Raw genomic sequence first — 15028 nt, 5'->3', positions numbered from 1 at the left:
CATCTGGCTTGTCAGGTTAACTCGAAGTAGGCGCAAACCAAACTCTCTGCAAAATGAATGTGTGGCAATTACTTGAATTCCCCCTCTAATAAAACAATAACTTAAAAAATATTTTGATTGGGGCCGAAACTGAATTTTGAAAAAAAAAAAAAAAAAAAAAAAACTGGGGGAAAAAAATCATTGTTTATTTATTGACTCATTTATTGCTAGTGGCACCACTCTGACAACAGAAATACAGAGTGATGTGGACTACACATAGGAAAGATGTAAGGCTCTGAGTCTCTTTGAGCTGCAGCCTTTAATAAGTGAGTCCACAGGAGCTTCATGTGATCTTGGTCCATGAGGACCCCTGCTGAGTGGGACACATCAGACAGCTACATGTGGAGTCTGGAAAGAGGGAGCACTGTATCAGAGGGAGCCCTCTCTCATTTAAAATGTGAGCAAGGGTTTAACAGGCGAGGACATTGACCTTTCACAGTCTGCAAACCACAAACACTGATTTTACTAGTGGTCGTCTCTAATCTCAGAAAGAATCTTCCGATGTTAGTTTTCAAGGTAAAATGACATGAATATGTCCTTAACAGCACTTTATTAAAATATATTTATAGAGTGAAGGTAATTTAGGACAAAAAAATCGTTCTAATAATTTACCTGATTTTTATTTGTGGCAACTTGCAAAGGCATACTACTACACAAAGGACGGTAAAACTCCACACCTTCATTCCTTTACCCTCCTTTAATAACTCATTACAAGCGATAGTTTCTGATCACTGCACCTGCTTTTCAATTCGCTTCTTTAGAACACAGTACATACATTTCTATTGCTGTAAATACTGTAGGTTTTAATTTTGTTTAATGTTTTACTGCACTAGCTGCATCTATGTTTTAATGTCTTGTATCGACTTGCCTCCCGTTGCTGCCTCTTGGCCAGGTCATCAATAAAAGGTAAAATAAAATAAATACTTCAACTTGACAGGGAAACTCAAACTACATTTCTACTGATTGGCCATCGTTGATAGCCTGTATAAGGCAGAATCAGGTTTATTTCCAAAGTTACACTAACAAGGAATTTGCCTTGGTGGTTGGTGCATACATAAGCAAACATATTAAACATTAATATGGCATAAACAAAAATAAACGAGTCGCTGGAGTTTATTCATTTTGAATCTGAAGAGCCACTTTTAATTATTTTTGTCAGTGTGTGGTCATCAATTTCTATAATGTTGGACTGTTTATCTTGGCTACACACACCTGAAACCACCTCTTAAAAAAACCTGGATTCAATAGAGCAAACCATTTCTAATGTTTGTCTAATTTCCAGAAAGAGCCAAATGATTGACTGTTTGAAACTACTGTATGCGCCTTGTGGTATTACATAAGAAAGAACAAATACAAATTAGGGTTTGACTTAGCCTAAAAGGAGAAAATGTTGACTCAAAGTGGCTTAAAATACTTAAATTAAATTAAGTTATTGGAAGTCCCTATCTTTTTTGTGAGTGTAACATAACACAATAAAACTAAGGCTATTATAAAAAAGTTAATTTATAAACCTACAACTAATTATGCCAGTTACAGTGAATCATGTAACAATTTTCACACTGAACATGTAGTAACAGACGTGCGATGGTATTCACAGATCCAATAAGTAAAAGGCTGTATGAAATATTGATTGGTTATATCTATGGCATTTAAATGCCCCTCACAGGAATTAGGGAAAGGACACAGTTGTCAGAGTAAAAGGAGCAAAATTGAATTCATTCATTCATTCATTCATATGCAAAAAAAAAAAAAAGGAACAACTGTTTTTGACAGAGGAAGAGAGAGAAGTAGTGGAGTTGGGGGGAGATGGGTAGGGGGATGGAAGAGAGCCATCATTGCTCTCTGATTCAGCGTTTTAGCTTCATTTAATTTTCAGTGATAATGGACTTCTGTAGGAGCATCACAGAGCGAGAAAAGAAAAATAAAGAACAAAGAGGTGAAAAGCAGAGAATACTCAGGAACAAAAAGTCATGTATCCACGCAGTTCAGACAAGAGATCTCAGTGGAAATGAGGTTAACAAAAGAAAAGGAAAGGATCTATGAAAAGAGACGATCAGTTGTGCTCTAGGCCTGCTTGCCTTCTAATAAACATCATTAGAAAATATTAAATTGAAAAGCAATAATACTGCTCTACTTTAAAGGTGAAATAGGATGAGAGTAACATGCTCGCCTTACATGCAGGACAGGCAGCACACGGTCAATTGGACTGCAGAAAAGGTTCTCCACTGTGCTCTACAAACGTCTCGTCAGATCACATAAAAGCAAACTCGCTACAAAATATTAATCATCTCTTACATCATATCTACCAGTGCGGCATTTCAATCAGCAAAGGGGAATATTTGCAGTCAAACAAATATTAAAAAACATTGCTTTCCCTGCAACATACACACACATACACAAATAAGCCCTTTAGCGCCTCATCCAAAACCACTTGGTGCACATTTTCTCATTATCCAAGCATTCCTGTCCTTTCTGTCAGGCAGGAAACAATGGATGGCCTCTAGAGCTCTGTGTGTGTGTGCTTCCTTATTTGTGTTGGAACTTGTGGTATATGCATGTATTTATATGTGCGTGTTTGTGTGTGTCTGCCCCATAAGGTCAAGCAGCCCCTAAACAAATTTGAGAGCGTGACTCATTGGGGCCTCCCATCTCCGTCCATCAGCGCTGACAGGATGGCATGCCTATCCAGCATGCATGCAGCCCACTGTGGCCTGTAGATATACAGGACCATGCAGAGACATATGGCCTTATTATTGCTTTTGTCTCTGGGGGTGAGGGGATGGAATAGGTGGAATCATGTGTGTGTAGTGTGTGTGTGTGTGTGTGTGTGTGTGTGTGTGTGTGTGTGTGTGTGTGTGGTTGTTTCTAGCCTCTGGGGTCCCCATCGAAATCCACGGATCCAAAGTCTCTACTTTTGCTCAGTCAAATGGAGAGAAATGGAATGGCTTGATGGAAAGAAAAAAAAAACACACTCACAACACACACACAGTATAGTAGCGTCCCAGGTGTGTGCCTAAAGGATGATTGAGAGCTAACCCTGTGTCTGATAGCGCCCTTTGGGGACTTAAATATTCATGGCTGTGGGGTTATTGTTATCTCAGTCGGTGGCGGAATCCTACACGGCAAGCATAAGTGCCTCTAATATTAAAAACAGAAACATGGGTGAAGGCAATACCAAAATTTACAGTAATACATCAACCTCAACCTGGAGATTAATGCAGCAATGCCAGGGGAGGTTACATAATGCTTCCCTAGTTCTTCACATTTCTCAAATTCAAACTGACAGTGAAACAAACAAACAAAAACTGAGAAAATGTTAAATATTAGGAAAAAAAGAGGGATGAAAAGCAGACCAGCATGTGCATAGTTTTGTAAGGCTAAAATGCATCTAATAAGGAATGACATAAGTGATTCTAAGCTTTTATTAAAGTAAGCCCTGAAGAGCAGTTAAATGTCATGCTATAATAACATGTGTGTGTGTGTGTGTGTGTGTGTGTGTGTGTGTGTGTGTGTTTTCTGTGTGCTAGTGCTAACCTCACTCTGGTTCTTTAGCTCTTTTTTCATTAATCCGGTTGTTCCCGAGCATTCAATTATCTGTGGAATCTCTGATCAATGTGAACTGTAAAAGCACACCCTATAAAGTTAAATGAGGATTAATTATTGAATACCAATGCTCTTGTGTGTTCTGTAATGTGCCAAAAAAGCAAAAACAAGGAGGTTCAGAGGAAGAGGAAAAGATGGATGTTTTCCTTGATGGCTGTGGGTTAAGCTAAAGATAATACAAGATCTGGTTAAAAGTCTGAGAGCTAATGTCTCTGTTCATCTTGTGTGTTAAGTTTTTCTTGGCTAATTAAACCAATTCTTGCTCTCCTTAGGGAACGTGTCTTTATTTGTGTTTGTATTTGTAGTCCATGTTGTACTGCATGTGTGTCGTCGCACATTTGCTCAACCAGCTTCAGCAACAGAAAACCAAACTACACTTTTTTTTCCACCTGTGATTTTACCAGCCCGGCTCCTTTGGCTCTGATTCATATAAATAAAGAAAAAATTTCATCTGTTTTTGCATTGTCCATGACACCCTGCTCATTTTCTGTACCAAAATACATTTCAAAGCTTATAAAAACTAGGTAAAGGTAAAGGTAAAGGTACTTTATTTGTCACATACACGTACATGTAGCGTGGTGAACACAGCTCATTGCTTTTTAATTTGCCATGTTTTTTTCAGCAAGGGATGATTGTCTCTCCTGGACCTGGGCTCAAATTCAAAACAATATTTAATCAGAAGCACAGATTGTTTATTTGAAATTACAGCTCCCAAAGACAAATGATCTGTGCTGAAAATGTGATGTAAAAGCAAACCTGTTCATTTTGAAGAGCAATTGGCAGCCAAAGCCTCGGACCCTTCCTTCACAAAGCTCCAATTCACTTAGTTACTGTTGCTACATCTGGCAAGCTACCTGTTCTCGCACGCCACATAAGCAGTGTACAATAATGATGGCAGATTAACCATCACAATTCCCAGTCATTTCTGAAACAATGGGTCCTTGATTTCACACTGTAGTGAACAAAAGCATCTTCTCTGGAATTTGCTGGTTGAAATAACAACTGTCATTGATAGGTTGGATATTTCTGCCTATATATGTTTCAAATGTATTTTATATGTTGTATGTAGGGTACTACACAAGAAGGTTAGTCTGGGGACAACCTTCACCCACAGGAATGTGTAGAATCTATTAGGAGTTTGGGTACAACTTTCACACAGAGGAATTGGAGCCAGGAATGTGAGAATCTATTAGGAGCACGTGCCATAAAAGGTGTAGTTTAAGAGTAAACTGTTCCAACTGAAATAGATGTCTCATGCTGTGTAAGCACAAAAAAGTGTTTAAAAGGTATTCACTATGATGTACATGGGGTTCATCCTTGGGCAGACGTGTCTGTATGCTCATGGTTGTTCCAGTGTCATGAAAGTTTGTTCACTGTTTGAATAAAGCTGCACTTGATTTGTAATCATCGGACTGGTCGTCATCTTTGAGGTCTCCCAACATCATTTCTGAATCATCACCCGATATCATGTCATGAGCAGATTTTATCAGATGTAGTTAAATAGTGTAAGCTAATGCTAACAATTAAACCCTGTGGTTGGAAACTCAGTCTACAGCTGACTTTTTAATGTTTTGTTTTAAAAACAAGAACCCTGTAAAAGGGTTTTAAATATCACATGATGGCTACATAATCAGGGTTTCCCACAGCACTTTGTAGTTTAGGCGGCCGCCTTAACAACCACGCGCCTGCCGCCTTAACTAAGTCTTCAAAAAAAATACAAATATCCACGGTGTTACTCTGTCCTGTTTGAGTGGCTGTAATGTACAAGTCACATCAACACAGTCTGTAGAAAACAAGGTAACGGCGAGTTGTCAAGATACCACCAATCAGAACGGAAAGAGCATTTTCTGGCAGTGAGTGTAACGGTAGTTTATTCACATTTAAAGGGATAAATTGCCTGATGGCAGGCAGAGAGCATTTATATATGTATCTCTGTCCTGTTCTTCACATCAGTGAGGCTTTCTTCTCTTGTTTCAATGAAGTGAATACATGACGAAGTGACTGGAACTACCTCTCGCGCCTGGATTCTCAACGTCCCGGCTTCTGTTGCCCGGCCTTTGAGACACAGCTGTCGCCTGTTTGTTTTTTATCACGACACGCGGTTCACAACACACAGTTAGTTAGCGTAGTTAAACACTACACACAGTGAAATCACGTGTCTTGTTTTTATTTCACTCGTTACAAGTACGTTACTTTTAAAAGCAAGCGTCTCTGGCAGAGACTGAAGTTAAACAAAAACTATCTGGAAATCCTTGCGTGTCCGTGCAACCGACACAAGTCCACAGCGGTCCACTGTGTGTATGTATAAAGCCATCTCCACCGCATCCATCTCTGAGGTTGTCAGCTTTGTGTCTGCCTGGCTCAGAACGCCGTCCAGCAAAAAGCCACGAAGCTTAAAATGCTCTCAAAAGTTAGCTTTGGCTATGCTACCAGCCTCTGTCACATCCCGTGTGGAGCTTGTGAGTGCGCAGCTGTCAAATCTGTCCCTGGGAAAAGTAAATTTGCGCCAAATTGAAAAAGGAACTACGTTTCGTTACCAAATTTTCAATAGTAGCGCGTTACACTACTTTTTACCCGAAAAAGTAGTTACGTTATTGTAACGCGTTACACCCAACACTGATTATATATAATATATAAAATGATTCAGATGGCAACCCTACCACCTTAACTAACAAATTTTCTGCAGGAAACCCTGAATACTTGATATCATTATATTATTATTATTATCATTATAATAAGGTGCAGCATTGTTCACGTATTGCAGGTTAGAGCCAGTAGCAGTATAACAAATAAAGTGTAATTGAGATGTTATTTGTTCTAACATATTCTTGGGTGGTTTGGATGCTTATTATGTAAACATACTTATTGCTTATATGCTTATTGTTCATATTTTCAAACAGCAAGCTTCACTTTTACAAGAGAAAAGGATTTGAGGATGATGAATCACTGATGAGTTTGGCAAACACAACAATATCTAACATACAGTATGTTTGGCTGGAATTGAGCTCAGGTGCAAAATCAAATAAAGAGCAGGACAGTGCTGTTATTGTTACACTAAACTCTCTCTATATGGCTTCTGTGGCTCACACAGGGTGGATGTTCCAGCCCTGAACAGGTATTCCTCTAACGTAGCATGTAACCTCACTAAATAACGTGGTTCCCTTTCCTTTGGAAATAACTCTACGGGGCATGATTTTGCAAACACATTTTCAGTCTACGTTACTAATATTGTATTGTAATTGTATTAGTCTATCCCGCCCCCTCTGCCCTGCTTTCCCCTGACTGCCCATCCCCTTAGCATTGACTCACTTCAGTATCTCCTTGGAGTGGCCAGTGTTGGAGCTCTTTTTGTCAAGTGTTCCGAGGCAGCTTGATTTTATCAGGGTATGTGGCCCCCGGTCCAGCATCATAGTGGAGGTTGCCGTGGCAATGACAGCCACTGCATCACGTACCCTGGCCTCGATGTTGTAGTCCCATTCGTCATATGACACCGAGATAAGCCCTGGGAAAGAGAGAAAGATGGAGTGAGGTAAGATGAAGGGATGTATGGAAAGTGGGAAAGAAGTAGAAAGAAATATGGAGAAAGATGAAAAGGAGGGGGAGAGAGATAGAAAAGTATGAAAGACAGAGGGAGGATACAAACAGGCAGGCAGAGTGCAATGAAAAACAGCCAGAGGGGGGGAAAAGAAAATGAAAGCATTTTAGAAGAGATGCTGAATAGTGGCAAAATTAAGACTGCAAATAAAATAACCTAAAATAACCTAAAATATCTTAATTTGGTACAAGCCAGAGTGCAGCTATTTACTGTGCTACTCTGTTTAAAAAAAGTAAATAAAAATAAAGCTACAGGTTGAAATCACAAGAAAATTAGCTGAATATGAGCGTCGGTCGAGACCATGGTCATCCCTCAGCTCATTTTGTTATGCTTTGGCTTACCAAGCATGAGGAGCTGCTGGCTATCAGATGTCAGCATCTATTTCTTACACCAGTAAACAACTGCGCTTTCGGGTCATTTTCCATGGCTGGTTTGGGTTATGTGTTCACATTTGAAACCTGCATCGTAAATGTTTTGGAAAAAGGCAAACCTGCATTTTCAGGCAGCCTTGATGTTGTTACTGGTTTCACACACCTGAAAAATGTGGAAGTACAGGTCAATTCTTCAAATAAACTGCTTCAAACATGCTTGGTGACAAAGGGGAAAGGGGCAAATGACAGCCACAGTAAAATCACAAAGGGGTCTCTTTCCTGCCTGACCCGATTCCATGGAGAAATATTTTCAAAACAACATCACTGGAAATTCTGTTAATGATGGACTCCAGTGAGGTCAAGGCTCAGACTATTATTAGAACTGATGGCCACAATATAAAAGTAAAGCTTGTTAGTCCACATTTATCTCATATTTATGTGAGATATTGTACAATAAAATGATGCAAACTTAACAGATATGACCAAATAAACTCCCAAACAAATTATGAACTCACTTACCTGAGGTTAACAGAAATCAGTATGCACCCTACGACTGACTGGCACAGTGTAGTGCAAATACACAGGAGAACATTTGCATATATGCAAACAAGTCCATCTGTCACTTGTGCCCACATTTTAACACAAAGCTTTTTTTTAAACTTACCACATAATAATGTAATACAGATTTCAGTGTTTTGCTCTCCAACACTAAAGCAGAGGAGTTGCTTAAATTAGTTTGAACCCGGCCCCTCAGGTTTTAACCCTCTGAGGTCTTAGCCATTTTTTCGCCTGGTTTCCTTAACCCTGTTATGCACAATCAAGTTAAATTGTGAGGACAACCTAGGCTATCAGAATATGTACAGTATGCTGCAGGGATGTTATATGAATGTATACATTGTTATATGACTATAAATACAAAAGAAAAGCTAAAGCTGTTAGCTATCAAGCTTAAAACACAGAACCAGTCTGGGTTGTAGTGTCGCGGAGATAATGGAGATTACGCGACTTGATTTCTGGATTCATATTTATTTATTTATTTTATAAAGACACTGTAATTCCATGATGGATTAAAACGCTTCTGGATGGCTTACAATTGCATGGAGGACCTCGTTGAAATGGCGTATTTCACTTCTTCTATATATATATATATATATATATATATATATATATATATATATATATATATATATATATATATATATACTGTATATATATAAAAAAGTAAGTCTGCACTGTACTGCCGTCGCCGCCTGACAAGGTTTTAACGTCTGACCTATGAACCTCTGATTCCCTGTCTGTCAGTACTTTATATCCAGCAAAGGTGGGATACTTTATTAAGTTGTACATACTGTATATGCCTAAATTCAAAGTACCAACAAATTATAGTCATATGAATCAATTATATAATATACTGATATGTTGACTGACAGTCTTATTGCACAATCAAGGCTACGGTATTCCCCAGGACTTCCAAAAATGTTATGATTCAGGAAGTGCCACAAAATGTTTTAGGGATGCACTGATCCAACTTTTTCTCTCCCGATACTAAAACTCAGAGTTGACACCGAGTACTCCTTACCAGCGCCCCCTTTTTACCATATTCAAAATCTGTAAACCTGCTTGAAACTTTTTGGGATAACATTTATCTAAGGTAACCTAGGGTTACTCTGTTGCTGTAAAAAATTTGTTGTTGAGTTGTAAATGTGTGCAACTGATAGCAGAAACACTGAATTTCATAACAACATTAAGTGCCTTTCACTTGAGAAAGGACAGTAGGTGGTGAGATGAAATTAGGGCAGAGAGATTGGGAATCAAATGCAACAAAGGTCCCCGGCTGGAGTCCAACTTGTTAAGGTTTGTGAGATGTAATTCTGAGAGAAGTACAACTACTGTTAAGAAACAAGAGCATCCCTGGCAGCATCTACATTACATTTTACATCGTTTAGCCCTGGGTTGGACGTTAAAGGGAACTGTTTGGATTGCTTTACAAGTAAAAAGAAAAATGCTTGCTGGCACAAAGCGTCAAGAGGGCACCAAGGCTGCACATTATTAAAAGCTATACTGTATAACTGCAACTATAACAGTGCTCAAGACCTCATCACTCCAGATAAGATCACTAAAGCTGTCAGGGTATGTTTATGGACAACACCTGGACAAATCACTCTGAGGATGTTGATCATTTCCAGTCAAGTGGTCTCAATTTTGAAAACTGTGATTAAGGGGAAGAGAGAGAGAGAGAGAGAGAGAGAGAGAGAGAGAGAGAGAGAGAGAGAGGTCTTTTGGTGTTATTTGTTTACGCTATGATTAAAAACAAAGCATCATAACTAATTTGGCAATGGTGGCTTAATGTTTAAAATTTGACACGTGGCACTTAAAGTGATGGTTCGGAGAAATTTCACCCTAGGGTCCTTTGCACCATGACCTCGAGCCAAACACCCCCCCAGAAGCTTTTTTCAGCTGGGTCTAGCATTGGGAGAGTTAGCGTAGCAGCGTTATCAGCTGAATAGCTTAGCGCAGGGGCTAATGGACCCACATTTGTATCTGGTAAATGACCCCACTAATAATGCCCGAAATGATACCAAACGTCTACAGTAGTACATATAGGTTATGTACTCATAAAACGATGGATTGGAAAGTTTGTAAGTACACCAGAAGTTTATGAACACTTGCCTGCTGGCTTCTGCTCTCTGTTGTTGTTGCTGCTGCCGGCAGTAAGACGAGTGCTTAGGGCTGTCTACAAATTACTACACCGAAAAGAGATGCAACAAAAATATTTTTTAATTTAACTTTTTTTTTTAACTAAGTGCTGTAGTATAACTAGCAGGGGACAAGTAATAACTGAGGTAAGTCTGGAGACATTACCTTATTTAATCATAGAATTAATAAATATTTTTGTTGTATCCCTTTTCGGTGTAGTAATTTGTAGACGGCCCTAAGCACTCGTCTAACTGCAGGTAGCAGCAGCAGCAGCTGCAGCAACAGAGAGCAGAAGAGAGCAGGCAAGTGTTTATAAACTTCTGGTGTACTTACAAACTTTCCAATCCATCGTTTTATGAGTACATAACCTATTTGTACTAGTGTAGAAGTTTGGTATCATTTCAGGCATTATTAGTGGGGTCATTTACGAGATACAAACGTGGGTACATTAGCCCCTGCGCTAAGCTATTCAGCTGATAACGCTGCTACGCTAACTCTCCCAATGCTAGACCCAGCTGAAAAAAGCTCCTGGGGGGTGTTTGGCTCGAGGTCATGGTGCAAAGGACTCTAGGGTGAAATTACTCCGAACCATCACTTTAATGAGCGTTCTCTACAAAACCTTAATTAGCATTTTTGTCAACAATGGTATGATACTTTGAGCATGTGAGATCTCTATTTGAGCCCTGAAATGGTAAGACCACCTCGTGTTTGGATATACCTGTAGGGAAGACAGAGGGAACGTGGTCTGCATCTCCAGCCACCAGCGAGGGCACGATCCAGGTGAAGCCATAACCTGTGAGGCCCACAGAATGGGCCACCTCGAAGATAGTGCTTGCCTCCTCCTTTGTGCAGTACAGTAGAATTACAGGACTCTGCAGTTTCTTTAGCTGGTTTTGGATCTTGGAGTCTCCATCGTCTACTGACATGTCCAGTAGGAAGACTTCTTCTAGCTCCCAGCCGACAAAGCTGTTATCGATGGTACTGCGGACCTAGATAGGAAAGGGAAATGCGATTTTCAAAAGGTGTAGGCTGCACACATACAGGTGTTAAGAAGAGACAAAGCTGTCTCCTCCTCCAGCTCCCAGATTGCAAAACTGTTCTGTCTTTACACATCCCTTTGGAGGATGCTGCAAGAGTGAGATTAGGTAATCTCTTTTCCAAAATCTTAAGGCTATATCCTCATACACACAGAGGAAACTCTCATGGAGATAGTGTCTATTTTATTTTTTCATGGGAACTTGTAAACCCAGAACACAACACCACAGGCATAATTACAGATTATGTTAAGGCAGCAATAGGTGATTTTAGGATTCTGGATCCTTAATTTATATGTGGCATTTAGATGAAAGGCATATTTTAGTTTTGTGTTGCAGCGGGAGAGAGGAAGTAATAGCTGTATCTTAAAGGAATCAATCCAAAGGGAGTTATACCATACAGGTTGAGTAACAAAGCAGAACAAAGCATTTTGTGCGCAGCATATCCCATTACAACACTCATTTTCTTCTGTATTGAAATAAGAAAAAGAAACCTTGAATCTTATATGTGTGCTTGATATTTGCTTGCGAGAGACAGCAGGATTTAAAGCTTTAGTGCGCAACTTTTTGGTATTAATGGATTTCCGTTACATTCAAGCCATTGCCAAATGAGTTGCTACAATCTAATTAAGACTATCAGCTCCACAAAACTCTCTCTGTATTTCTCAGTATGGCTATGTTCAGAAGATTGTGTTGTCCGGTGACTTTCCTGCGCAGAAGCTTGAGTGAAGATAATTACCTCTTCTAAAGAGTCCATCATGTTTTTTTGATCCTCCATGTCCTCCTTGGCTACTAGCAACTGTATGGAGGAGGGTGGGAGCGTGTGTGTGATCACGTAAGGCTTGTACCATGTGGGTGTGCCACAGTTTTGTTGTCATTACATCCTCATGGGGGCGACAGAAACTACGCACTATAGCTTTAATATGCTTCTAATAACTGGTTTATGCTTTTCTAGCTGCTTAATTCATTAAGGCTTTGAGTAGTTTGTTTTCAAAATACCTTTAAACATTTTGCAGATATATAGTACAGTAAACTATACCAGCTGATATGAGACCCTTTACATTCAATATGAAGCTAATGGACCATGGGCACTAAATATAATTTTTCATGACCTCCATTTAGATGATTAATATATGATTTTTGTTATTTTAAACCAGATTGTTGCTTTAACTTTGTTCAAAGGAAAGACCCTGACATTGCTGCAATATTATTAAGAAATATGTATATAATATATTAGCTGACTTTCAATAATTTTTCATTCTTTTCAGCTGTGTATCTGATGATCAAAATTATTCAGGATCTCATACCATCCCCTTTAAAGAGTTTGTTCTAAGCCCTGGAGATAAGGAGGCTGAAGCCTCACTGAGTGGCTGCATTCAAAAAGACATACTCGGCCATTCTGCTTTTTCCATTAGAGCAATCAGAAAATGGAACTCGCCAAACCATATCATTTTTAAAAGCTTGAAATTATGGCTTAAAACCAGTGGTGAAGGAAGTACTGAATCTCAGTACTTAAGTAAAAGTACAAATAACCAGAGACATATTTACTTTAGTAAAAGTAGAAGTACCACAATGACAACCCTACTTAAGTAAAAGTAAAAAAGTACCTGATTTTAAATGTACTTTAAGTATTAAAAGTAAAAGTACTTGCATAACGATTTATTCTCTTAATCTTATTTGCATATTACCATTTTAAATAATAAAAAAAAAGTTGGTTAGTTTGTTAGTTTGTACCTTGGTCAGTGAGGGCCGCTGTGTCTAGCGACCCGTGATTTACAAAGGGGTGGTTCAGTTATTTTGATACTTAGCTTTGACAGTATCCATACTGTCCACTACCACAAACAAGGCCTGGCTTTAAAAAAAAGTTCCTATCCTAACCAGCATAAAACAGAAATATGTTGTTAGAATCGGAATGCAGTTGGTTTTATTCATGGATGTATTTTAATACGGTTTTATTTCCTTTAACCATGGGAGTGTAAGCAAATAAAGTGTGTGAAGCAGCAGAAATGGGTAGGCAGATGTGAAGAGGTCCAGCCAAATAAATAAGATATGAACGCGTCTTACGCAGCCTGGCAGAGAAGTAAACAACACTGTGGAGAGAAATCGATGGCAACTATGATTTAAAAACGGGAATAATAAAAAAACAACATTTTCACTTTTACCGGAGGCTGTATTACCGAGGGTCAGCGGCGCTGCGCCCGGGCTCTGGAGCACCGGAGCTGGCTTGGAAGTTGATGAAGGATCGGCGGTGCCCCATATATATCTATTGCAACCAAACTTCACTGGTGAGACAAACGTGTGAGGGTCAGGAAGACGTTTTGGCGGGGGGAAATACTGATCAGCAAATGTAACGAAAATGTAACGGAACGTTGTCGAAATGTAGTGGAGTAGAATGTATAGATAATTGCTGCAAAATGTAACGAAGTAAAAGTCAAAAGTATGCACTACTGATTCTACTTAAGTAAAGTACAGATACGTGAAAAATTTACTTAAGTACAGTAACAAAGTATTTGTACTTCCTTTACATTCCACCACTGCTCGAAACCAGACAATCAAGTCCTCAGAAATAGTGGCTTTTGTTAGGATCTTGTCATCAATTGTACATAGTCCTAGCTAAATAAACACCAAAATAAATGAAAACGTTAGATAAGACACACATCTCATCAAGGGATAAATTAAAAAATATGAAAACTACCGTATATGTCAAGCCTCTTATAATGGGTTCCCAAAAGACAAAAGTAACAATACCTTATGTGCATACACACCTACTGGTATATGCTTATAAGCAGTAAACAATGTTTTACTGTATTAACAAATACAGTACAAAAGAGTTGTTCATGGGGCAGTTCGCAAGTCACGGGTGAACAAACGAACCATTCAACAAACTGTCTATTACATGTATGTCTTAATGTTTATGTAATATGTAATATGTTTATTTACCTTGTTGACAAAGTCCTGGTAGCCAGGGTAGTACGTCGTGACTATTGAGAAGATGTACCAGTCATACTCCTCCATGATGTTCAACATGACGGAGGCCTGCTGCTCGATGGACGGACCAAACTGGAAAAACATGGAGTGGTCGTCCTGAGAACCAGAGACAAGAAGCCAATCAGCAAACAAGGCCATGAGTCACACAGCATGAGAGAGAACTGGAAGGTCGGGCACAGATGATTGTGAAGCATTGTCCAGCTACTGCAAGCCTCACAAATTAATATAGTTCCGTTTATAGATAGGAGTTTCTGTGTATGCTCTGTAACTGAACTAAAGAATATGCAGCAATATGACATATTTATCTTCTGTATTTATGTCTTAATCAGATACTTTTACTTCTGTGCAAGGTCAAAGAAGGTTTTTCCACTAGTTATGAATATTCAAAACATAGACAAGGTGACTCATTTATTATCAAGGAGCCCTATCAAAGCTATGACAACACATTTAGTATGTGGCAGAGAGCATAACAGGTAAGATGGCCACCTGGTTCAATGATATTTAATGTAGGGTACCAAATTTGTGGACCGACATCTCTGTCAAAACATTTGTCTCCAAGGAGAGAGAAAGAAGAGACAAAGTAAGAAGAGCTCTTGGCACTCCAGGACCTCGATGTCTGGTGCTATGGATTGTTCAAGGGCAGGTCGATCCCCCATGTAAAACTGCCAAGCAACACATCGGGAGAAGTCAAGACGGATTAT

The 15028-nt window shown here is 39.2% G+C and overlaps 1 protein-coding gene across 1 annotated transcript in view; it reads right to left on the bottom strand.

Annotated features, from left to right (window-relative positions):
• The window catches only part of grin2bb (glutamate receptor, ionotropic, N-methyl D-aspartate 2B, genome duplicate b), a 106179-nt gene that overhangs the window by 29368 nt on the left and 61783 nt on the right, over positions 1–15028 (bottom strand). The window contains exons 4-6 of the mRNA XM_028589074.1: positions 14280–14423; positions 11024–11294; positions 6952–7144 (exon numbers count right to left, since the gene is read on the bottom strand). Coding sequence (XP_028444875.1) covers positions 6952–7144; positions 11024–11294; positions 14280–14423 — 608 coding nt within the window. The remainder of the gene's footprint in view (positions 1–6951; positions 7145–11023; positions 11295–14279; positions 14424–15028) is intronic.

The sequence above is a fragment of the Perca flavescens genome, chromosome 2 (genome assembly GCF_004354835.1).
Source record: "Perca flavescens isolate YP-PL-M2 chromosome 2, PFLA_1.0, whole genome shotgun sequence".
In the NCBI taxonomy this organism is placed as follows: Eukaryota; Metazoa; Chordata; class Actinopteri; order Perciformes; family Percidae; genus Perca; species Perca flavescens.
The sequence above is the reverse complement of the archived record's forward strand: the minus strand, read 5'-3'. Positions and strand labels throughout refer to the sequence as shown.